This window comes from Canis lupus, chromosome 3 (assembly GCF_003254725.2).
Source record: "Canis lupus dingo isolate Sandy chromosome 3, ASM325472v2, whole genome shotgun sequence".
In the NCBI taxonomy this organism is placed as follows: domain Eukaryota; kingdom Metazoa; phylum Chordata; class Mammalia; order Carnivora; family Canidae; genus Canis; species Canis lupus.
Genome location: NC_064245.1, coordinates 86342862 through 86369701, shown reverse-complemented (window position 1 = coordinate 86369701; position 26840 = coordinate 86342862). Strand labels below are relative to the sequence as shown.

Genomic DNA, 26840 nt, shown 5'->3' with positions numbered 1-26840 from the left:
TTTTTCCAGTGCTTTGATATTTGAATTTAATTCTAGCAGAGCTAATACATATCCTAAAAATGTGAGGATGTGGAAAGGAAATAAATTCTCATCTTAGAAAGCAATTAGCTTAAGGCCTAAACTAAATTTTATAATGACTTACATAAAATCTTCCTTTATATTTGCTTGCCCCACTGCACACAGGATTTTTGGGAAAACTTTCTTAACCAAAAAGAATATTTCTAAGATTGACCTCCACATTTAGCAGCTCCATCAAAAGTAGATGTCAAATACTACTGGTAGGATTATAGATGGGTACAAATTTTTCTAGAGGACAAGTAGGCAATATGTATCAAAAATGTTAAAAATGGGCATCCCATAAACCCAGAAATTCTACTTCTAGCAATTCATCTTAAGGACGCAGCAGGGGGGATGTGCATAAAGATTTTTGGTGTGAAGAGAGCCAATGCTGCATTATTTATATCACTGAAAACTTGAAAGCAGGATAAATGTCCAACAGTAATCGTCCAGTTAAATAAATTATAAAGCACTAGGTATATATGTATCCATTCATATATTTCTATATATTCATTATATATATGTATATTCAATTCTAACATTAGAAACTGTTGCAAAATACACTTAGTGGCAAATGAGAAAATGTTCAAAATACATTAAGGTTTAAAATTGTGTTTGAAAAAATATAATCACAACAATTTACATATCAATATATACACTCAGAAAGAAAAGAGGAAGGAGGACCAGGGGAACAAAGTGCTCAACAGTGTCTGAGGATATTGTAAGTTCTTTTTAATTTTCTTTGTGTGTGTGTGTATGTCTTTCTGTAATTTTTGAATTTTTTCTGATAAACATGTATAACTTCCACATTCAAAATAAAAAGGAAACAATTTATTTCTCAAAGAAAGAGATATTCAGGCTTATAGGGAGGTCTTCTTGACATACGGGGATCATAGCAAATCGAAATAGCCCCTGACATCCAATATAAGTCTCAAATATTCATCACATGTTTAAAAGGAAGCCATTTGTGTCTATCACACCAAATGTAACGGACACTCCACTCAGGAGGCAAGCTTCATGAGCAACTGGGAGAAGTCACTCCTCAGCACTGGGAAAAAGCCTCTGAGCCCTGAACTATAGGGCGAGGAAAGCTCTCAACTCTGATTAGCTGGCCTCACAGGGGGCCCCAAATCTCTGACCCTCAGATGCCTCTAGCATCTTCATGTTGTTTCTCAATCTGAAATTTCATCAATTAAGTTAAATAAACTTTCAGCTCAAAAATGTCATCCTCCTCAGTAGGGTCAAGGGATTCCACCTATGTATACAAATGCATCTACCTGTTAGACATAGTTTTTTTTTCTTCCTTCCTGGCATCTAAAGGCAGTCAGAAGCACAGACCAAGAAAAAGAATAGTAAATGTGTTCAGAGTGGTGTGGCTATGCTAGCAAGCAGATTACTCAGGAAGCGAGTCTGGCACTTGGGGAACTGGAAAGGGCAGTCCTGGAAAGTGAGGGAAGAGTCCTTGTAGATGTGACCTCCTCTGGAGAACCTAAGTAGACAAGGTGAGAAAAATGCTTCCTAGTTGCAAACCTGTGACTTGCAAGTGAACTTCTGGGATGCTATCTGTTCCTAAATGTGCAGCTACTCTGTGTGCATGCTGTCACGTGGCAGCCCTGTTCTGGGGCAGGAAGCTCATTCTAGACCCTCCTCAAACCCTGGGGGAGGTTGACCTATCCTCTTTTCACAGGAAGGCTCCCTAGCTCCACAGGAACAAAGCTCTACCATTGGCCCCTTGGAGTTAGCATTCTCATAGTTTCGTGGTGGTCCTTTCCTACAAATCATTCTTCCTACACTTGGATGATCATTATTTTGACTATTAAGAATTTTCATGAGAAAAGGGGTAATGAGGCTGGAACCAAGGCCAAGTTCATGAGATTTATAGTCATGGGTATAAAAGGCACAGCAAAAGGAATATAGTCAATGGTACTGTAATAGTCTCCTGTGGTGACAGATGGGAGCTACGCATGTGATGAGCATAGCATAACATTTAAACTTGTCGAATCACTATGTTGTACACCTGAAACTTATGTAACGTGTGTCAACTGTATGCAAATAAAAAAACAAAATTAAAAAAAAAAAAAGTCATTACATGTGGCTCAACTCTATCTGAGAAGGACTGGGACTTTGTGGATCTTGATTTAGCCCAAAATGGAAGGAAAAGGATGGTGGGGAGAACATGGGTCCTCACGTAGCTATATCACTAGCCCACAGTTAAGCTTTGGGCAGTTCACTTCATGGCTCTGAGCCTCAGTTTCCTTATCTGTCAAAAAGATGGCCAGACTCAACTACATCTTAGATCCCCACCACGTCTCAAATGCGGTGATATACCTGCCTTGACACAGACAGGAAATTTAGAAGAACCTCTTTGCACAAAGCAAACCCAAGTGTTGCTTTGCACAAAGACACTGGAATCAGGAAGCATATGCAAGAAAAGTAACTGGTGCTCAACTGTGTTGAAAGAGCATAGCTTCATCACCTCCTTGCAATATGGATATTTAACTTCCTAACCATTCCAGGAACGGCATACAGGAGAACTTACGAAATACTACTTTCACACACACTGACTACAAGAAAACTGGCTTCTGCAGACCTGAGTTTCTTACAGACCCCAGCCGTTGCCCCAGATAAACAGCAAGTTTTCATCTTGTTTATCATGAATGCTATTAAGCAGCACAAGTCATGTGTGAGACCAAGTCCCTACTTGCACAATAAAAATGAAAACCATATACTTGGTGTGACAGTAACTATTTACTTAAACTGCATATAGATGCAATTTAACATGCTATACCATGTGATTTGGTTTTACAAAGGGTAAGAAAAGGTGTTACCAGGAAAAAAGAAGATTTAGAAGAGGAGGGATCCTCCTGAACTTAAGGTTTTGTAGGTAGGAATAAGGTCCCCAGCATCTAGGGAAATAGAGCTTAAAGTAACCCTCTGCCTCCTGGTACCAGGACACTCCCCTTGCTTAAATGAAAAACTCATTCTATTTGGTCAAAGGAGACCTTACCCCTTTTTAATTTGAAGGAAATCACATGATATATCTCTGCAGGGTGTGGAGAGAGAAAATGTCATGTGCCAAAAATATACTATCATGACATTATTAGCAAATGTACTAAAGCAAGTCCATATCGCAGGATAGGTGATGGCTCATTCGGAGTCAATAGAGTCTCCTGGCCAGCTGTTTTCTTTGCACATACAACCCAACGTAGCAGGAGATGGAAGATCTGTGCTTCAGAGTCATCTAATGCTACCCAGCTGGAGATTTTTCCTTTAGGGCTGAGTTAGTAGCCACAGGTATGCTAAATTCCCTAATAGGACATCTGGAGAGATAGCCCTGGTGACAATGGAGTAAGCAAAGTAAGACCAGGTAAATGATAAACTTTGGTAAGAACAAAGCCTTGATAAACCACCAGCTATTTTCATACAATGTTGGGCGTCCAAACAGGATTCCCTGACATGACACACTTCGCTTCACATTTTCCTGCCCCCAGAAGAAAGAAACAACGAGAAACCTGACCTAAGAAAGCTTGATTTGTGTGCCTGGGAAATAATCTCCAAAAGGCAGTTTGCAAGAGTTTCCCTTTTAAACAGTTCAAACGCTTTATTATGCTTGAAGGAGACCAGGTTGTACTTTGCCCCAAGTAGTTCATCAGAATGGATTCTTTCCCTACCTCTATTCAAAAGAAAAATCTCTGACAGCCCCTAAGGTGTTAATTTTCCACCATCCATCTTAGTGGAGCCACTTCCACGTAGGGCACCTAAAAATAGGCCACGCCTAACCTTCTGCACAGCCGTTCGGAGCTACTTAGTGGGAACTCCAACTCGGCACTCTCCCGTGGGTATTTTCAGACTGTGCTCTTTGTCTTCTCTATTATATTAGCCTGTGTTGACTATGGCGTAAAAACACAGGACAAGAGTGGCTTGCTGGGATGTACCTTGCATCACAATCACTAAGGTGGCTGCTCTGCTGCTGTGTAAAAAGATTTATTATTTAGATTCACCTACACTTTTTATCTGTTTCTTTATTTATTACAATTTATTATTTGTTATTGTGTTTTAGATTGAATCAAATGAAACTATGGATAGTGATGTTCTGGAAAAAAGCAGTCGGAATAATAATAGTAATTCCACTTACACTAGTAAGGTTGTTGGGGCCCTCCTACTTCAAAACTATAGCCAAGTACATCATTGAGAATGAATGAACTTCTGTGATAGGTCAAAATACAGATAAATCCCAGAAACATAATGTGAAGCAAAAGGAGCTGGACATGCCAAAAAAAAAGTGCATACCTTATTCTATTCGTTATATATAAATAAGTACAGAAACAGCTATACCTAATTTATGCATCTGGAAGTCTGAAAAGGGGTTGCCTTTGGTAATGGTTGGGCGCTGGAGCCATGGGCCATGGGAAGGGGCTCCAGAAAGCTAGTTATGGTCTATTTCTTGCTGTCCAGTGCTGGTTCCATGGGTATGTTCTGTTAGTGAACATCTGTAGAGCTGAACACCTGTATTATATGCACTTTTTCAGTATTTGTATCACACTTCAATAAAAACTCTAAAATACAGAGAAAAGAAAGAAAAGAGTCTTCCTATAATACTACAAAGTTCCAATGATTGCTAGATTTCTGTTTTAAAAAAAATTCTGAATGTTCAATGGATCTTCTCAAAAGAACCATTAACCTACATAGACAAACCACAATGCAGTAGGAATCAAGCGACCTGATGTCTAAGTGTATTTGCCTGCCCTTGGACAAAGCCCCTTCAGCTTTCTAGATATACTTTCTTTCAAAAGATGGGCTAGGATTATGTATTCTCTGAATGTATTTCTTAAATAAATTAAGTGAAGGAAACCTCCAACTTCAAAACTAGTATTTTGCCTGTGGTTCAGAATTCATCATTGAAAGGTGTCACTGACTTGGTTTGAAAATACGGTCCCATTCTCTGCGAACATGACCTTGGGGAGTCAGTCAGTGAAGATCTGCCACTTAGCAGCTAGCTGTGGGATCCCAGGTGAGGACTATCCGACCTCACATTCTCAGCAATAGAAATGGCAATATAAACACCTATTTTTCATGGTTGGTGTTAGGGTTAAATGAGTTGTATATGAACCCAGTGTTTGACATACAATACTCAATAAAGACACTTTATATTCACATATGAATACTTGAAACTCAATTTAACATCAAGCAACACTACAGGAGCTTCGTAAGTTTGCTCTTTGCCTGGCTTCCTCAACCAAAAAAAAAAAAAAAGTCTAGAAACAATGCGGAGCACTTTCTTCTGAAGTCTTGCTTTAAGTTGACTTTCTATGAGAGTACACACAGAATCATCACCTAAGCTGTAGGAACGCCAAGTGTCTGTTGGTTTCTCTGTTTACCTGAAGAAAAGTAAAACCAGTCTCATACTGGCCCTGACCTGGCTCTACCTCCAAAGAGACCAGAAACAGCAAGTGCAGAAAACAATTTTAGTTTCCATTATGCTGGCTACAAAAGTTATTTGAGCCAGAAGTCTGTGAAGAGTCTCTCTGTTAAGGAACAAGACATCCATATGTCGCATAGAAACTGACAGGATCCCAGGACTTTGCATATGTGAGAAGAACCACAAAGTATCAAATTGTGTTTTAAAGTAATAATATCTATGAGGGAAGAATAGAAAACAAAGCCACAGGAGCAAAATAATTCAATACCAAGTCAATTTTGCCACCACTGGCCTATCAACTACATCGTTCTAAAATCTATACTCTTCCCAAAAACTAGGGATCAATCATATAATCACTTTTTAAATTGATAAAATGACATAAAGGATATGTTACATTTTGTCTCAGATATTTAAGGATTTTTTTTCTTGCAAGTCATTTTTCTGAGTAATGAAATGCTGAAAAGTTGGCATTTAAATTAAAGACTGCACATCCAATAGAGTGGCCACCACCCACATATGGCTGCTGAGCACTTGAAATATATCTAGTGAAAATTAAGATGTGCTATAAATGTAAACTATGCATAGTATCTCCAAAGCGTTAGCATGAAAAATCAAATGGGAAACATCTTATTAATAATTTATGTTGACTATATGTTAGTATGATATTTTGGATGAACTGGGAAAAATGAAAGATATCATTAAAATTAAATTTACTTTTTCTTAATGTGGCTACTAGAAAATTCAAAATTACACACATAATGTGCAGAATTTCCCTATTTGACAGTCCTGTCTCAAGTTTTGCACTCTTTTCCTCCAGTAAGTGATACTGAATGTGCAAATAAAATTAATGTAATACAGCATCAGGGCAGCCCGGGTGGCTCAGCGGTTTAGCGCTGCCTTCAGCCCAGGGTGTGATCCTGGAGACCGGGGATGGAGCCTGCTTCTTCCTCTGCCTGTGTCTCTGCCCCTCTCTCTCTCTCTCAATCTCTCTCTCTGTGTCTCTATGAATAAATAAATAAAATCTTTAAAAAAATACAGCATCAGGGACTCTCAGAATGAATATGGGGGATGAGGGCAGGGCCACAGCAGTGCACAACTCTAGGGGGCACCATTCACCCCACAGGCTGGGAGGAGTGCTCACTGGAGCTCTGCAGTCTTCCGCTTGCACAGCTCCGCATTCTACGCTGTATAATCCATCCTCTCTACATAATCAGGAATCCCTTCTAGAACATCCCTGAGGCAACCCCATACATCTTTTCAACACTTCCCACAGTTTTCCAAAACATATACATAATAATGAGATGCAAATTTATAAAGTGAGGTCTACCTAGCACTCGGACTGGGAGGGTAGAAAACGTTACTGATCATATTATAAAATTCTAATAGGATGCAGAAGTCCAGAGCAACGCAAAGTATGCAAAGTCTGAGATATATACGGGGATGCAGTGTTCTCAAGAAGACAGTTTTCTTCCTGGAGACTAGAGGCATTTTTCAGAGGATAACATCCACTTTAATTACAAAATGCACCCGCCTCTCTCTTCCAAGGGAGAAAAGCCTGTTGTTGCATCTGTAATGTAGCTTTAGTTTTTGATGCCAAAAATGATTCAGTAAACACAGTTATGTTATGGTATACTATTTCTTATTCAGTACTCAAATTAATCTCAAGGCAGTGCTGGCATTAATTCAATTTGACGCCTGTACTTAGGATTTCACATAGGTGCCTTCATCCAATTCTTCTTCACAACTAATAAAATCTTAATTCATGGTAATATATTTATTTCTAGTTCAGTTCATGTTAAGGAGTGCAGTACTTTACAGAAAACTAATTAATATCAATCATATATTATAACACTTTTAATGGTTCAGAGGAAAATCCTACACTGGGGGAAAGATTAGATGAACCAAGGGGTCTTAACCCATCCTATTTACTCTATTTTTAGGATTTGAGAAAAGATACCAAGCATTGTTTCAAATATTAATTTAATTGAAGGTGTGCATCATGGGAAAGCTGGGAATTATGAACCCCGGTTCTGATCCCTAATAGGACATTGATTTGATGTGGCCCAAGAATGTAATTTACACTCTCAGAGACTCCGTTTTCCACCTATTTTGTGTAACAGCCATATAATTTGCAAGTTGGTAGAGATATTCAAATTGAGATGCATGGCACTATTAAAATAATGAACAACTTCACTAATAGCAAGGCTTCTGCGATTGTTGGTAACAATTCTATTTTTATGTAATGTTTGAGTAATGTTGATAGCATCATATTTTCTGGGATTGGACATATTGTCAGCGGGACAGCTCAAGCGTGAGTCCTCACTGTGACATAAACGGTGCCCCCTGGAGTTGTGCAGTACAGTGGCCCTCACATTTCCTTAGGGAACAACACTTAAAAGGCCTAATCTCCTCCCCCCCACCCCACCCTAGCATGAAGAGCTGGACCAGCGATGATACAACTTTTTGCAAAAAAAAATTTTTTTAAATAATAATAATGCAATAGGTCCCTTGAAATGCATGGTCATAATATCCAGTTCTTTCAAGTTAGGCATTAAGCATTTTATTCACTCTACAACAATGTCTCCATATTGACATGCTACAAGCAAAAAAGAAAGAAGGAAGGAAGGAAGGAAGGAAGGAAGGAAGGAAGGAAGGAAGGAAAGAAAGAAAGAAAGAAAGAAGAAAGAAAGAAAGAAAGAAAGAGCACATACTATTCTGTTTTTTTTTTTTTGCTTCTTTAGCAATCTACACATAAAACCTCCAAATCTGATTGATGCATATATATATATTTTTAATTCCTGATCATTAGCAATTAAACAGAAGATGAAACACCATCAGCATATTGGCTTCTAGGTGCAGAGGTAATGCCTCTTGATACTCACTTTCAAAACTGAATCCATAGTTGATAACCCCGAGATGCATGTCATTCATTGTCCTGCAGTGTGAATACTTGCCTCGCAAGCTGAGGGAACACTCACGACGGGGGCCTTGCACGAGCTACTTTTTAATTCACAAGGGCACGTGACGTAGGAGGGCACCTCGGAGTCACTGCTCAATGAACTCCACAATAGGGCACAAATCTGAAACCCAATCTTAGCCAGATATGGACGTAAGAGCAAATATATACAGTATCATGTGCTTTCCAACAGCCCTCAGTCTCGAGGGAGCTCTCTGACATCAGCAGTTGAGACAGGTGGTTCCCTTTCCAACTGTGGAAAATAAAACCGTACTGCAGAGGCACTAAGTAAATATAGCTGTACTGTAATTTTTCCTTGGTGCACTCTCCCTGTGATTCCTGTCCTGTGATGAGACTTCATCCGATGAACCTATTCAGGACATTCCTCTGCACTAATAATGGGCTGCACATTTGCAAACTGGCTGCCACTGGCATCGAAGACTCTGTTTGCCGCCCCAGTTGGTACAACTAGGGCTTTTCCTCCTCTCCGTTTATTCAGAATGGATTGTCAAGTGGCTGCCCAACCCTCTGCTGGGATATGTCACCCTTTGTCCCCTGTGACTGATACAACCCCACGAAATGACAGACCCGAGTCAGATCATCTTAAAATCACATGCACAGAGCAGGTCAGCACCGACCAGATCCAGTCGGAGTCTGAGAACTAAAAATCAGCTGAGATGCACTAAGCCCTTTGTGGCCACAACTATTTGCTTTTGCATTTAAGAATTACTAGCAGAAGGGCACCCTGTAACGTGTGTATAAAATTACTTAATTCAACTTCTATTTCCCTTTCCGAACGTGGATACTTTTACACTCTGACAGCCGCTGGCCCTGAAAGCATTCTCCTTTTTGTTGTATCTCCTTAGAAACACAAATCTTGTTCCCTGGCAGCGCGGCTCTCGGCTCTCCAGGCCCCACCACATGCCCAAACTAGTTCTCCCTCACAGCTTTAATTCACAGTAAGTGGCATGAAAGGAGGTCAACCCTTCTCAAAAAAAACCCTCGGAGTCCTTTTCGACTTCAGAATCTATTTTGAAAAGCCACACTCCCTGCCACGTAAAGAGCGGCTTCCCATTTGGAAATCCTGGCTTCTCTCTGCGGACCACTTAGGGACCCGTCCGCCACGGGCCCAGGCGGGGGTCGATCGCACTTTCCACCCCGGGATCGCAATTCTGGGAGCGAGCCCAGGACCGTCTGTGAGTCGAGCAGGTCGGGGACTGCCGCCCCATCCTCGCCCCCAAATGACCCTCGCGCTTGAAAACTACTTGGGGCGCGCGAACATATAGCTTTCCTTTCCGGAGGTGTTCGTTGAATGCTTAACTCAATAATGCCATCCTAATCCCCCAAGTTTCCATGGTAACCTGCCACTGTAATAAACAAGCCTGAAGCATGAGAAATGAGGCAAGGTGCTCCCGTTTTCCCCATCCTCCTGCAACTTCCAAGCAACGGGGTCATCCCTAACCTTCTAGCCATCATCATAGCTCAGAGCTACCTGGGCTGCTGGGAAAGTAATAGCCACCAAGACGCGACATCCCACACCTGGTGAACATCCACCACGTGCCAACCACCGTGCTGCGTGGTGATGCAGAAGATCGCAGCTGCTTCTTACCCGACCAGTAGGAGCAAGTACTCCCATTAGGCTGAGTCTAGGGATCAGCTCGCTGAAGCCTCGGGAGATTAAGGAACTTTTCCAAAGACAAAAAGCTGGTCTGTGGGAGACATGGGACCTGCAGGTACTCCTGTCTGACTTCCAGAACTTTTGTTTGCCCCCGAGGACCACGTGGCTTTGACATCTCGGAGTCTCCCCACAAATCAGAAGGGGGCCACAGCTTCCCGTCCTGATGGAAAGCCAAAACGCCGCACCCCGCTAGTCCAAACAACCGGGGAAATTAAGAAAAGGCACGACTCACACAGGAACCCAGCCAACACATGGCACCCTGCTCTGGCCCGAAGAAGCCAAACTACGAGTGTCTTTGAATGTGATCTAGAGGAGCCTTTAAAAGAACGCACCTTTCTTTGTAGACCAACCTCTAAGGTTAACTTGGGGGGAGTCTGATTCCAATCATTGAGAGAGCGCTCCCAGAGGAGAAGAGGCCCTTATGTAATGCCACCTCTCTCCCTAAAGGAAATCGAGATTCTTTTAAAGATGGCAATGGCAAATAAAGGCCAGGTTAAAACATATCTCAAGACCACGTGGCAAGCCCCAGCACAAAGATGCTTTCCACGCTACAGACGTGTTTCTCTGCAAGCTGCAAGTCTATACGATGAAGTACATATATTTGTGTTTATCTCGCTCTACACCAGAATTCAGCAAACAGATCTTAACCTTGACTCCACACCAATAATTGAATCAACTTCCAGTATGTATTTTACAGCCTTTGCTTGGAAGTGTGGTCAAATATGAAAAGATCGCATAAGTGAGAGCCATTCAAACCTCACTATGGTACAAGTTTTTGGAACATGAGGCTAAAATACCTGGTTTTCCAAACTCCTCTAATCTTGGAAACATAAATAAACTCCATTGAATGTATTGCCAAAAAAATGTAGGCTTTTAGAACTTTTGGATCTGGTCTTAAGACAATTATAACTAAGGTCCAAATGAAGGGCCAGACGCCCCAGCTTCCAAACTAAATGGCCCAGCATACAAAGACAGAGTAAGCTGCCCCCTCTGACATCCTCACACTTTCTGGAACCTAGAAGAACAAAGGCAAACAGGGATGGCTTATGACCATTTGGGGAGGTAGCCACGTAATTATTAATTCTGACATCCTGTAGCCATCAACACCACCACACCTAAAACGATCAAAACCACACTGATTATTACTGAGTGGGAATGGAAGCTTCATGTCTTTGTTTTTTGTTGTTGTTGTTGTTGTTGTTATTGTTTTTTTGTTTGGTTTTGGGGTATTCTTTGGAAGTTGTATGCCTTTGGTCCAGAGGTAATAATATTAAAAAAAATAAATTCAGTTTCCAAAAGAGCAGTAAGCCAAATTCACATTCAGGATCCAGAATGCAAATTATGCTCCTAGGAGCAAACACTTTGAAGCAGATTCAGAATTCAGATGGACACAGAATAAATACTTTGGGTGCGGAGGCTGTGCACTCTGCAAAGACTATCAGGAACAAGGATATCCTCTGAGGTACACCTTACCTCAGTGAATATACTCTCCCTCAATACCACCAGTGGAGCTACTTAATTTCTCTCAGTCTTTGCTTTTCCACTTATAGAAAAGGGATAATACCCACCTCACTGGCTTATCAGGGGGATTCAACAGGAAGAGCTGAAGGGATGTGGGTGAGGAGCCTTGCAGAATGCCTCATCTGCAGTGGGGACTACACATGCCCATTTCCTGCACTGCTCACACTTCTCAGCTCCAACTATCTCTCTGTCCTCCCAGCCTCTCCTTCTTTTCCTAGAATTTTTAAAAATAAAATATATGCAATAAGACTTCTGTGCCTTTTATTCCATGGTCTGGACATTGTAATTTATGCAACAAACATGTGCGGGAAACAAGGCTCACCCTTCCCTCTCTCTGCAGGTGCCTTGCCCACGTGTCGAGGGGAGAAGAAACAACAGCTCTGCGTGGGCATAGAGTGAGCCTCAATGGAACATGTACAGAGGCATTTTCAAAGATCAAAGATTCGTGTGAAAAAGAAAAGCCTTGACGACTTTGCAATGGGAAAAAAAAATGATATTTGGATTTATTGCCAATGCTTAGTCACTGCAAGTTTGGGCAAAAGTTTGACTAAAGATGCAGTGTGAATTGCCACTAAATGAAACTTTCTTTAAAAGAACCAGTGACGATGTCTGCACTTTCCAACTCAGTCATCTCTTTAGATATTTCAAGGCAAAGCTATCAAGGACTAAATATGAAAAATCAAAATTTTGAAAACTCAAAAATAGATTAAATTCAATAATTTCCACTCAGAAAAAAAAATAACCAAGGAAAACCTTAAAGCTAGATTATCCATATGCACCAAAGCTTTCTTTTAATATCTGCATAATAAAATTCTCTAGAAATGCTCACTGCCTGAAAAAATTAAAATATATTAAACGGGTGACAGAGGAGAAAAGAAATATGTTCTCAAAATCCATATATTGTTTTTCTAAATATTATCAATAACCAACACCACTGGAAAGAAAATACCTTACTGCTTAGAAAATTATCCACAAAGAATCCATCTCTCCAATTCATGTCTACTGTTGTTATTTATAGTCTCAGACAGTAACTTTAGACTTGTCAAAAGGTGTGGAATGTACTTCCTTCTCATGCGCCTGGATTCTGCTTAGCTAATACTAACAGTGCACAGTCTTTCTACCTTGTAAAGGTAAATAAGGCTGGTCCTAAAAATTAAAGTTAAAAATCTTGGCTAAAGACTCCACTGGGGTCCAAGAACTACTTTAGCACCACAAGGCTGTGGCAAAGAGAAAGACACGCCTGCCTCATATCTCTCTGTACCACTAGCCACAGGTACGGGAAAGCACACATCTGTAGAACACAAGACAGGAAGACAAGCAACCAGCAGTTATGAGCCAGTAAATCAATAGCAACATAAAAGAATTTACTATGATCCAAAAGATGGTCCAGCAGCATGCCAGTTTCTTAACCAATGTTAAGATTTTATATCTTCCTGCCCTGAAAGTGCTTACAGTCCAAGAGTGAGTGGAGGCCAGATTCACCACCAACCTGCCCACATGTGAACAGAACAATAGCAAGTGTTGAGGGAGAAAGATGAGGATTGTTAAGGGTTTGAAAATAGATCTAATTAAGCTCATAAACAGCCTAGAATGAGAATGTCAGTCAGAACCTACAAAGACTTTGAGAAGCCCCTGCCCCATATGTAATCAATATAAAAACTAGACCCATCACTCAGTTATGTATGTATAGAGGAGCCTAACAGAGTTCTAATCTTTGTTGTAATAGCTGCTTCAATGTTTACTTTAAAGGATCAACTAGGGATCCCTGGGTGGCGCAGCGGTTTAGCGCCTGCCTTTGGCCCAGGGCGTGATCCTGGAGACCCGGGATCGAATCCCACGTCGGGCTCCCGGTGCATGGAGCCTGCTTCTCCCTCTGCCTGTGTCTCTGCCTCTCTCTCTCTCTCTCTCTGTGACTACCATAAATAAAAAAAAATAAATAAATAAAATAAAAAATAAAGGATCAACTATAATAGCCTTTCAAAGGAAAATTTTGTTGCCCCTGCATGGGTGCTCTGCTTTGTTGGGGGTCCTAACTTACTAGTTTAGTATAATATAGGGCAGCTCTATGTGGGTACCAACATAATAATAAAGAGAACCAGAGATGTGGCTTGCCAGAACCTTGTCCATCCATTCATTGGGCCTCCAATAAAAGTTCTGGGGTCCAGAACAAAGTACTACAAGAAGCATATTTGACTGGAAAAGACCATGTGGATTTTTCTAGCTTTTGGGGGTGATTGCTAGGCCCCCAGAAGAAGCAGCAGAGGAGGAAGGACAATGAAGGAGAGACAGCATTCTCTTTGGAATAAGACCTACTTGGGAGTAGAACCGGGTTCTCATACTTCCTGACTTGTTGAAATGCACCAGGTGCTTCATCTCACTGGGCCTCTATAAAATGAACATGATACCATTATCCTCATGGAGAATGTAAGGATCAGATACCTCGCTTGGCACCCAGTAGTATTTGGTAAATGTTAGTTTTCTTTAATACTAAGGGACTAGGAAATAACAAGTCCCAAATGATGAATCATACAAGGTCCAGTGTCAGCTGCTAAGGGAAATACAAAGAAGTATGAAAAATAGTAAGAGCTGAGACTGGGCTCTTAGCTAGGTGGTGGGATGTAGCTGGTTATGTGATGTTACTGAAGATGGGTCTTTGACTCACAGAATTCTAGGAAGTCACTAGAAGGCCACAGATACAAAATGAAAAATTGTTTAAAGTGGAAGCAGGTGATTTTTTAAAAGTATAGTCCAACATATGATTCCCACCATGTACCCACTACTATTCTTTTTTTTAAAGCTTTATTTATTTATACGGTTATTTGAGGAGGGAGGGGCAGAGGAAGAGGGAGAGAGAGAATCCCAAGCAGACTCTGCATGGAGCTCAATGTGGGGCTCAATCCCAGGACTACACCACCCAGGCACCCCCTACTACTATTCTAAGTGTTTCACACATATTATCTCATGAAATGGGTGCTATTGCTATCTCCTGCATTCTTGTTTTCAGATGGAGAAATAGACACAAAGAGAGTTAACTAAGTGGCATGCCCAAGGCTACACAGGTAATGAGTGGTAAGGTGTGGGACTTGAACTTGGGCTGCCTGATTTCAGGGTATGTACCCTTAACCTCTCCACCAAACTGCCTCCTCATATAGTTTTGAATCTTCCATCTCACATAGTTTTGAATGTTTATTAACTAAAGATGACACACACCGTTGAAGTAGACTTGGCTCCCAGTCTCACAGAGCCCACTGTGTATTAAGGATAATGGAATCTATGAGTCTGGAGCAACAGAGGAAACTGCAGGACACAGGGACTGAAACGCAGAGAACAGAGAATCCCAGGCTGCCTGCAAGAGCATGGGAAAGGACAAGCAGGTATTATGGGAACAGAGCCCTTCTCCCATCTCTCCTTCTTTGAAAGGAGAGTGCTTAAGTCTAAGAGTGAGTGGAGGCCGGGTTCACCACCGGTGAATTCTACATGTGTCTAGCGGAGTGTGGGGAGCACTCGGTAGAAATAATTGCCTTTGTCATCTTTGGATTCTCGAGATAATGATATTTTCCACTGTTCTTACTCAGAAGTATGAATAAAATATAATATATGCCTCAATAGGAGCTTACAGTCTTGTGGACACAGAGACATGGATGGACTCAGATAATTCTGATATGCGTTTATGTGGTTTGGGGCAATGACCTAAACTCTCGAGATGGGAGCCAGGTACGCAATAAGAATCCTGATGTAGACCCACACAAATACAGCCGACTGATTTGTTTCAAAGATACAAAGGCAATTCAACAAATGGTGCTGGACAGATTGGATACCTGTGTGTAAAAAACGATAAACTTTGACACACACCTGACATCTTACCAAAAAAATTTAACTCTTTGGGGATTAAGGAGCACACTTGTTGTGAAGAGCAGCAGGGTATTGTATGGAAATGCTGAATCAGGGCTAATGCTAGCCCTGAAACTAATATTATACTCTATATTAATTAACTGGAATTTAAATAAAAACTTAAAAATTAAAAAAAAAAGAGAATCCTGATGTAATCAAACCAAATTCTGAGAGTGACTTGATGATCTTTCTCATGGGCTGTCAATCTGCCAGTATACGCTGTTAACTGGAGATAAACTGAAATCAGTGACCATGAACTTAACCAAGAAATGCATGCTAAATTATAATTAGTCAATGACTCTCCAGCTGGACAAAATGTTGACAGTACCTACCATGGACTGGAGAAATGATGATAGATGGGTATCAATGATTTCATCCACAAATGTATACTAGAATACATTTTGGTAGCTTCTAAAAAGTACCTATTTTTAAGAACATGAAATCCTAGAGGCTGTTCAGGGACTTGTGGTCCCAAATGAAACTAAATACAAATTGACCAATCACAAAATGGAATATTAACCACACGGAGGTCATTAGGATTAAGTTTGAAAAGATACTCCACAGGAGAAGCTGGTTTTTTTAAGTAGGAAAATGTCTTAGGTGTTTTTTTCTTTTAAAGATTGTATTTATTTATTCATGAGAAACACAGAGAGAGAGAGAGAGGCAGAGACACAGGCAGAGGGAGAAGCAAGTTCCATGTAGGCAGCCCGATGTGGGACTCGAACCTGGGTCTCCAGGATCACACCCTGGGCTGAAGGCGGCACTAAACTGCTGAGCCACCCAGGCTGCCCACCTTAGGTGTTTTAAAAAAGAGAATGACACCTGGGTGGCTCAGTGTATGAGCATCTGCCTTTGGCTCAGGGCATGATCCCAGGGTCGAGTCCCACATCAGGCTCCCTACAGGGAGCTTGCTTCTCCCTCTGCCTAAGTCTGTGTGCCTCTCCATGCGTCTCTCATGAATAAATAAAATCTTTTTAAAAATAAATAAAAGAAAGAAAGAGAGAATTCCAGGTGAAAAGATGGTGTTTTCAAAAGTGTGTTCTGGGTTTACTAGGCCAGGCTGAAGGGCAGCAAGTACAGAGCAGAGCCTCATACCCTTGTCTCTGACACTGACGTTGGCTCATAACCACATGGAAAGGTATGAGGGCTCTCTGTGCCTTAGTTTCCTTATCTGTAAAACTGGGTTCACTGTGCCCTTTCCTTAGGTCTTATTAAGACTCTATAAGGATCATAAAAGATAATACATCTGATTGTTTATGTGGCAAGTTGCTCAGGCTATGGTGCCCCAGCAGCTTATTCAAATACTAATGTAGGTGTTACTATAGAGGTCTGTTTTGTAAATGTATTTAACATCTACAGTCAGTTAACTTTAAGTAAAGCTGATGACACCTCCCACCCCCATAATGTGGGTGGGCCTCATCCAATCAGTTGAAGCTCATACAACAAAAAATAGATGTTGCCCTAAGAAGAAATTCTGCCTCAAGACTGTGACTTAAAAATCCTGCTTGAGTTTCTAGCCAGCTAACCTACCCCTTAGATCTACAGATTTCAGTCTTGCTAGCCCTCAAAATCACATGGGCCAATTTCTTCAAAGTTCTCTCTCTCCCTCTCCTCCACCCTACCCCCACATAATAAATAAGCATATAAAACATAGGTCTTTCATTTTAGTAGTACTCCAATTGGCAAAATGTCTAAAACCCCAGGAATGCAATTTTTAGTGTGATTTCAAAAATAAGTTTTGGACTCTTGAAAAAGAGGAACTGCAAATAAAATGAGGCTTAAAGACATTTAGAACTTAATCTCCATGAAGACGAGGAAATTGACTTGCTCAAAATTCCATTCCTAGGTCTAAAATGGTGACCAAACAACTCAGAAGACGTGATGAAAGTGAATGAATACTAGAATTGTACAGCTATGGAGAGAAAGGTGGGAAATTGTTTCCTGTTCTTTTTTTAAATATTTTATTTATTTATTCATGAGAGACACAGAGAGAGAGAAGCAGAGACACAGGCAGAGAGAAGCAGGCTCCACGCAGGGAGCCCAACGTGGGACTTGATCCCGGGACTACAGGATCATGCCCTGGGGCCAAAGGTGGCGCTAAACCGCTGAGCCACCCAGGCTGCCCTTCTTTTTTTTTTTTTTTTTTTTAATATTTTGTTTCCTGTTCTTAATATCTACAGTTTTACTTCTGAGCTAACAGAGCATCATGGGGAAGGCAAGTATACACTCGTCCACTCTATAGTGCGTCCATTCACAGCACATGAATTGCCTCTTTCTCCGGATGGTGCCAGGTTTCGGACTATGGGGACAAAGAACACAAAACTCTACTCTTTGAAGCAACACAGCCTAGTAAGTGAGCAGATGAACAAAGAGGGGCAAGGATGTTGGTAGAGTACCCTGGAGTAAAGGAATGCAGGAGGTGCTAGGAGACCTTGGAGCATGGACACCTAACTTCTTCTGAAGGAGATTCATTCATTCCCACGTGCATGCATTCATTTCCAAGATGAATATTTATGGAGGTGAACTCTGTGCCAAGCACGATGCTACACCCTGGGCCTGCTCAGATATTAATAACGGCTAGATTTTGTTGAGTGCTTACTACATTTCAGGCATTGGTCTAAGCTATCTGCATGTATCTACTGCTTCTCTTTATACCTCTGGGGAACAGAGTGTATTTTCTACATCCTTTCCTCTAAGAAATCATATAGACACAAATTCATATATTTTACTCTTTGTTCAAAGACGAATTGATCACCTACTATGTAAAAGGCACACTGCTAGGCACAAATTTGATCAACGCATTATCTCTGCCCTTGAATCTACCCACAAACGACCACAATTCCAGACTGGATGACTCCCACTGTCTTGCAAAGGCCCCGTCAGAGCATAAGTGTGTCATTTCCAAAACTTCCCGAGAACTTGAGGATGTGATGTTGAACACAACCAACAGAAATGTGTTGAGAGGGTCCTCTCCTTTTACAAGAAAAATAACCAAAAGGAAATACTATTAGCATGCATGAAAGATAGATCTTCAGTTATGTTTGAAAGCAAAAGTCTTGTTTGTGACCACGGACCGGACAACTGCAGCTCAACATGGTCTGAGCCTCGCTAGCACAGATACCCAGGATGTCAGGCAACACCACCGCTTTCCAGAACCTTGCAGGCACTAAGACTAGCCTAATGCATTGTTCTCAAGATCCCACTGCTTAGGGCTCCTGGGTGGCTCAGTAGGTTAAGCATCTGACTGTTGATTTCAGCTCAGGTCATGATCTCAGGGTCGTGAGATGGAGCCCCACATCAGGCTCTGCACGGGGCATGGTGGAGCCTGCTTGGGATTCTCTCCTCCCCTCCCCACACATCTTCCCTCCCCCACCCTGCTTGTTCACTCTCTCTTTTTCTAAAAGAAAAAAAAAGGGAGAGAAAAAAAATTCAATGCTTAAAACTGTGAGCATAGCAACAGAAGATGTTGATATAAATATCATACATTATTGATAAATAGCATGAATCTGTCATCAATTAACAGCAACTATAGATTGCAACAATTCTAAGTGGAACCTTATAAATAACTGTGGTTTTAATTACTAGAGAGAACTACCACATCCATCAACACTCATGACTCCTACTAAGTATCACTGTGGCCCTAGGAAGTTCCACAGTCACTGAAAATGTTTACAGCAATGAAAAAGTAAAGATTTTTGTATGTCAGAGAAAAGAAAAGAGCCCACTCTACCCAGGAAACACAAACCTAGACTTTCTTTCGGAAGTGAAAATTAGGGAAGAGAGAGACAGAGAGAATGCGCATGTGTGTGCGAGCACATGTGGTGCACATTGGGGAGCAAGCAATACAGGACAGAAGAATCCCCAGTCAAATCAGAGATGAGATTATTCAAGTCAATATGGCTAAAAGGAAGAGGAGAGGTTCCTTTGGGTTACAGGAAAATGGGCTGTTTACTGTTTGGTACTTCTCATGGACTCCACTCATTTTTTTTGTTGTTTTTATGTTTAAAATGTGTATCCTCTTTCCAAAAATGGGATTCTGGATTACATACAGAGTTAGACACATGAAACAAGACAATAAGAATGAAAACCAGATCAAATCAGGTTAAAAAGAGCAAGGATATAATGCTCATATAGACTTGGAATGAATCACTTTTTTTTTTTTTTTAATAACTGAGTTCTGAATTTAGCTCTGAGTTCCCTGGCTATTCAGATGAAAATATAAATGTATCAGGGTTAAATAAATATTCACTATTCAACCAAAGGAGACACTGGACTTTCCTGTCCTCTCCAGTTCCATTATAACCCCACCTCCATTCCCGGTGCCCCCCCCCCCCATCAGCACCCATGTTCATCTGTATTTTTCTCCATAGCTATTGATCAGTTTTCTAAATTCTTTATCTTTGGCTTTCTGTCCCCTTCCACTAGATTCTAAGGCTCATAAATAGACCTGTAAACACAGAGAACAAGCTGATGGCTACCAGAGGAAAGGATGGAGGAAGAGGATGGACAGAAGGGGAGGACAGGCTTCCGATCAAGGAATGAACGTCATGGGAATAAAAGGCACAGCATAGGGGATATAGTCAATGGTATTATAATAGTGTTACACGGTGTCAGAGCGTAGCCTCACTTGTGGTGAGCACAGCAGAATAGAGTCGTGGAAGTACTACACTGTACACCCGAAACTAACGTGACATCGTGGTCGGCTATATCTCAATTTAAAAACAAGAAGAAAAAAAAGAATGTAAGGCTCATGCAGGATCGTTTATTTTGTTTTTTGTTGTTTTTTCATTCGCTATTCTATCTGTGCATTCTACTTGTGTTTGACACGGAGTTCACCTTAATAAGGATTCCTTAAAGAAATGAATGCATGCGTGAATGAGTGAATCCCTTCCAGAAAAGGTTAGATGCCCATTCTATGTGCTCTATAAATGCGATCAAAAGTGATTTTTATTTTCAGTATTGAATTCCAGTAGAACCTTATCATGAAGTCCCCTAAATAAAGTATACCAGGCTATGAGGCTATTTTGGAGGAGGGAGGAAATAAATGGCCTAAGAATCTGTAATAAGCGTAAAATAAAAGGCATATGTAAATGTGTAGTGACAAGGAACAAAATTTGGAGCCAGAAGAGCTAGCAAGGCCACCGCCCCCCACCCTGTGCCTTCTACCAAGCATCATGGCATGACTGTGAAGCAAGCGGACTCTGGAGTTGGGCAAACTGGTTTTAAATCCTGGCTCCATATACTCATGAGCTGTGTGACCTTTGACAATTTACTTAGCCTCTCTGTGTCTCAGTTTCTTCATCTGTACAGAACCACCCTTGAAGGATTACTGTGAGAATTAAATGAGTTTATCTATGAAAATCAATCAGAACATGGCCTGGCACATGGTGAGACTAAGTACTGAGTTAATGTGAACTCGAGCCCCTCAGTTGTAAAACACGGGTAACAACTGCCCTTACGCATAAGGATCAAGCGATCTTAATACGTGTTCATGCGTTTAGTGGATGTTTTTAGTGGATACTTCTCCTTTATTTTCATGAGAGTGGTGTATGTTCATCATAAATTTCACAGAAAGATGGAAAAGAAAAAGTTAAAATCCCCCATACCCCAGTTACCAGCGACAGCCACGATTAGCCTTTTCTTGTAGAAATCCCCAGATTCCTTTCTACACCGGATCCACATGCAGATATGTGTTTATGAAAATATAATTTTTAAACAGAGCTAGACACATAGAATATACTGCTCTGAAACCTGCTTTTTAAAAACTTATCATGGGCGTTATCTGATATCAGCAAATAAAGATCTACATTATTCTATAAAATAGCTGCCTACTATTCCACTGTATGCAAGTGCCTTGATTTATTTAGCCAATACTCCATTCACAGACAGTGAGGTTGTTTCCAATTTGTGAAAGTGCTTTGTAAACTACAAAGTAATATACAAATGTTAGCTATCATCACCATTATTTTTAAAATAAATATCTAGGCATCGCCATTAAACTCCTGAAAGGTCTTCCTTCACTATTTCTTTAACTCCCTGGAAATGATGCTTCGATCTAATTGTATTCACACCATCCCTCAAGAAGCATGACATTTAGGGATGCCACATCTGAACAGGAAAAACATGAACTACTACATCAGACCTGGGGGGGAAGGCGTTGGGGAATATTCCCAAGGGCCTAGTTCTCAGCACAAAGCTTGTGCACCTCTTCCCAACACAGCCCATCCGGCTCCGTCTCCTTGGCTCAAAGACTGACAGGACTCACTCGCCGCCATCCCTCTCGGAACCCACCCATGGCCTCAGGATCGTTTTTGACAACAGTTCCCAAGTAACCATTATGAAACGGTCGGTACAGGCAGGAGAGATGAAATGTATTTGCTAAGCCCATGTTGAGTATATCGAGCATGAAAGAAGTGAGATCCACGCACCGAGGGCTTACCCTACCCCCTAAGGCACTCACGTCGTATGTGGCAGTTTTGCAGCTATAATAATTCCCATCATTCTCCCTATATTCAGGGTTCCTTGAGACCACGAACAAAGTCCTAGCCTTCCTCGTAGCCTCTTTCTCTAATAAAATGTAAGAGTTGGGATGCCCGAGTGGCTCAGCGGTTGAGCGCCTGCCTTTGGCTGGGGGCGTGATCCCAGATTCCCGGGTTCGAGTCCCACATCAGGCATGGAGCCTGTTTCTCCCTCTGCCTGTGTCTCTGCCTCTCTCTCTCTCTGTCTCTCATGAATAAATAAATAAAATCTTTAAAAATAGAAAAAATAAAAAATAAAATGTAAGAGTAGATGCTTAATGTTCACGTGTGGGTGAGCAGTTTTAAAAATATCTGAAGTTCTTGATCTCATGAATTTTACAATCTTGTTGATTAATAACCGATATTAAAATAAAAGTGCCAACGTATTCTCTGAAAATAAAACCTGCCACATTATTTCTGGTGGGATGCAGTCTGGTCGGGCAACCAAACGCATGAAAACAAGTAACTTTGAATTGCTACTCGTTTCTTGCCATAAATTTTTTCTCTATTAATTAATGTTGTGACTTAGAGCCAACGTGCATGGCAGGAAACAGAGGGCCCTGCTGATACCAATTTTACAGAAGAAGGTGGTTTGTACATTGAGATATATTACGGATATACTACTTCCTGGCTCGGGTCCCAGCGTGCGTTGGATAGATTCAGCTTAGAAAACTCTGGCCTTTCCCCTCTTCAAGGCTACAATTAACGTCTCCGTGAGTTTCATTCATTCGACAAATATTTACTGCGTGCCCAAAATGTACCGGGTGCTGCAGTAAATACTGACCGATAAAATTCTGACATGACAAAAAATAATAATAATTTAAATTCACATAGATCATACATAAACATTTCGGGTCTCTTAACAGTGGATCGTCAGGATAAATATGACTCATGACTATCAAAGGTGGGATGACTACCAGGATTTCAGTGTTTGAAAAACTTTCAACTATGTCTGGGTTCTGGGAAAAGTCCTGCAACCAGTGAGTGGTGTCTACCGTGAATAGAGTGGGGCAAGTGGCCTGCGTGTCAAGTGTTTGCCTCGCCTATTCCATATATTTCATACTGACCCTGCTCCTCTGCCTTCTGCTATTCTTTGGGAATAACTCTGTTCTATTGGTTCTTTGTGGACTCGACATAGCACCATCTAGCACTGGATGGCATGTCCAGCTTCACCCTTCTTCTCCAGTCTCTTCGTTTGGCTATGCCTTGCTTTTATTTTTTTTTAATTTTTATTTATTTATGATAGTCATACAGAGAGAGAGAGAGAGAGGCAGAGACATAGGCAGAAGGAGAGGGAGAAGCAGGCTCCATGCACTGGGAGCCCGACGTGGGATTCGATCCCGGGTCTCCAGGATCGCGCCCTGGGCCAAAGGCAGGCGCTAAACCGCTGTGCCACCCAGGGATCCCTATGCCTTGCTTTGAAAAGTGAAATCAGGGCAGCCCCGGTGGCTCAGCAGTTTAGCGCCTGCCTTCCCCCCAGGGTGTGATCCTGGAGACCCAGGATCGAGTCCCACGTCGGGCTCCCTGCATGGAGCCTGCTTCTCCCTCTGCCTGTGTCTCTGCCTCTCTCTCTGTGTGTGTCTGTCATGAATAAATAAATAAGATCTTTAAAAAAAAGAATAAAAAAAAAAAAAGAATAAATAATAAAATAACAAATAAATGTGAAATCATAAAGCTCCTTGAGGGCAGGGAGGAGCCCTCATCCTTTTCAGCCTCTACAGCACCAAGCACACTGCTGGCTCTCTCACGAGTCCTCCACAAATACCTTGTGTATGATTGCATGGGGGAAAGAATCGGTCTCAGAGCCCCGAAAACCTGACTCCTTAGAAGGACTTTTGCAGTTTGAAATAGCTCTTTTTATCTAGTAAAAACAAGAGGATTTTGTTGTTGTTGTTATTGTTTTCCCTTCAAAAAAAAGGGGGGGGGCATGAATCATGAATCCTCTTGAGAGGCAGGCAGTTTGGCTTTCATTCCCTCTCTAGTCTAAGTTCCCAATAAATGAACGGTGACTCTCTCCTCTTGCTTCAGCCCTGAAAAAAAAAAAAAAAAAAAGTCCACCCTCTTACTAATAGAAAATAGGATTTGAGTGATGGCCCTTACACTAATTGGTCAGGAGCCCTAGATAAAATATTGTTATTGACAGAACATTCTCCCTTTTCATGCACTGATAAAGTAGCTTTGCAGAGCACCGAGCTAGAGAATACGTGGAGGACAAAGAGAAAGTACCTGGAACGTGGGTCAGCTTGGACGGATCAAGGCAGCACCGCGAGCTCCTTGCTAATAAGAGACCCTGCTAAGAGGATGTGACAGGAACCAACACATTCAGCGAGGCAACGAGAACTGGGGAAGCGAGACGCACTAGCGGTGGGTGAGAGGTTACAACAAGAGCGAAGATCCAAAAGCCTGGCTTGCTTTGCGTGACCCTCGAGTCCCACGTGAGATCGGATGTACGTGAAATCATTTGGGAGACTCTAATTTTTTTAACTCAGCCCGGAGAGTGATATGCATAAAGAAATCCCATCACAATCTGTGAAGACCCATCAATTGATTTTAGAAGATAAAACATGAAACGTTCAAGGCAGCCTCATAAATATAATGGTATGGGTTAACATCAGGTGCAGAGAAGCTTCCATCAGGTCGGGCTGTATTCCGCTGCGGCAGGTGACGAACTCACTCAGGGATCCCCCAGCTCCTGTCCCCAGAAAGGAGCCTCTGGCTACTATGACTTGATCTATCTAAAGTCTAAAAAAAAAAAAAAAAAAAAAAAAAAATTGGAGCCAAGGTCAGAATCTACATCCGTCACCATAATGGTAGTTGGTTTGCATGATGCTGTCGTTAAGCCTCCTCTGTGCCGTCCCTCAGCGCTGAACTACTCAAGTGCAGGGAACACCACCTGGCCAGCTTGGCAGGGCAGCAGGGGAAATGGAACAACCCGGGAGCGGGGCAGGTGATGGCTCCTGCCCTTGGCTAATTCGACTCCCTTGAAAATATCATGACCCTTTGGTCTAAGTAGTCTGTGATAAACCAGACCCTCATCTGCCCTCAAACCCTCAACTTGTATAGGAAGAACACGGAAATCATTCCCCCTCCCACCCCCTCCCTACCACCCAGTGGGACACACCACTACACCCCTACACCCCGTGGGACACACATCGCCTTTGTCTTCCCATCTCAACTGTGCTCCTCCCAGCTGCCCAATCCCAACCCTCGCTGGCCTCAGCAGAGGGAAGTTGGGGAGCAAGACCGTCCCCAGTTGGAGCTCTTTGACGTGGGTTCCCCTATCCTCACGGGGCACCGCTCAGCTCCTAGAATCCCCCTTCCTGCCCATCCTATCGAAATGACCAGAGCCCGGCCAGATCTTGTTTGGGAAAAAAAACCCAAAGAGGTCCCTCCCTTTCTTCACACCAGTTCCAGCGACGCGGAGCCTGCCCCAGCCAGAGCCGGCCCCGATCTCCGCTGAGGACACCCCAGCCACGCCACCCGGCCTGGGCCTGCCCTCCAAGGCCACAGCAAGGAGCCGGGCGCTGGGGGCTCTCGTCTAGGAAGGACAATGGAGTGTCCCGCGTCCCCCACCCACCCCCTCCCTACCACCCAGTGGGACACACCGCTTTGAGCACCGGGCAAAGGGACAATTCTTCTCTCTCCCACTGTCACATTCTTCTGAGGAATGGGGCTGACTTTGATTCTTCAGATTACACTCACAATTAAGCTCTTCAAGGCTTTGTACTCTGGGGAAAGAGTAAACAACCCAACTCTTGTCCTCAGATAACCAACAGTGTGTGCGTGTGCGTGTGTCGGGGCGGTGCAGGGTGTAGCTGAACCGAGGGATGGGGGGTGGGGGGGTTCTTGGACTTCTGAGGCTGTGGCCACGAAGAGAAGCCCACGCGTGGGGCACCGTGTCTCCCCGGCCTCCCTGGACTCAGGCGGAGCCGGGTGGCCGTGGGCTGGGAGTGGGCCGCCCCGACGGTCACCCCCGGGGGGTGCCAGCAGCTTCTCCTATAAGGCCCGGGCACGCCCACACCACCCCGCCTGACACTTCACTGGCCACAGCTCAGATTGCACCACGCGCGGGCAGGTGGCCGGGGAGGGGACAACAAGAGAGGCCCACCATGCAGGGCCTTTCTGGAATTTTTTTCTGTAGAAGGGACCCACCTGGAGCCTACGCGGGGGAAACTAGACCGGTGCACATGGATGCGCTGGGAGGGAAAGTCATTTGGACTCTGCTTTGCAAAAGGAAGCTCAGCCTGAAAGGGAAAATCATAACAGGTGTGGGGCTACGAGGGAAACACGGCCTTCCCCACACTGAAGGCCCCTGCCTTGCTGGGAACGTTAGGGGTCACTTTCTCCACGCTCGTTACCCATCAACGGGAAGTCATGCCAGCCGCTCATCACCCCATCCATACTGAATACCCCAGTGTTGGTGAAATGTGCGTCCTGCGTCAGAAGGTGGGCAGAGCAAGGGAGGAGACCCGGGCAATCAGAGCTGGGTTTTGCCCCCAGGGGATCCGCAGTCTGATAGGGGAAATGATTCACAAACACCGAAGATCCTTCGGTGCAAGGGAAAAAATGTTCGGCATGTTCAGAAACGGGCCCTGGACGACTGGATGTCTGGCACTCAGAAAGAAATTGGGTCCAGCCAAAACAAAGTATATTGCTCAGCTTTGGTATCCAACAGAAGACTGGGAGCCCTCAGCATCCCTTCACATGGAGAAAGGAGCATCTCCAAGACAACTTCACTTTCTTGCCAAGATATGCAGGTACACATCCATGTGTGGGCTGAATTTCTATGGGGATCGAGGG

The 26840-nt window shown here is 42.7% G+C and overlaps 1 protein-coding gene across 7 annotated transcripts in view; it reads right to left on the bottom strand.

Moving 5' to 3' along the window:
- The window catches only part of PPARGC1A (PPARG coactivator 1 alpha), a 640279-nt gene that overhangs the window by 107110 nt on the left and 506329 nt on the right, over positions 1 to 26840 (bottom strand). The window contains exon 1 of one of the 7 annotated variants that reach the window (XM_025438410.3): positions 8359 to 8454. The exons of the other annotated variants lie outside the window; for them this stretch is intronic. Coding sequence (XP_025294195.1) covers positions 8359 to 8403 — 45 coding nt within the window. The 5' untranslated portion in view covers positions 8404 to 8454. Of the gene's footprint in view, positions 1 to 8358; positions 8455 to 26840 lie in introns of those variants that run through there. 7 annotated transcript variants of the gene reach the window in all.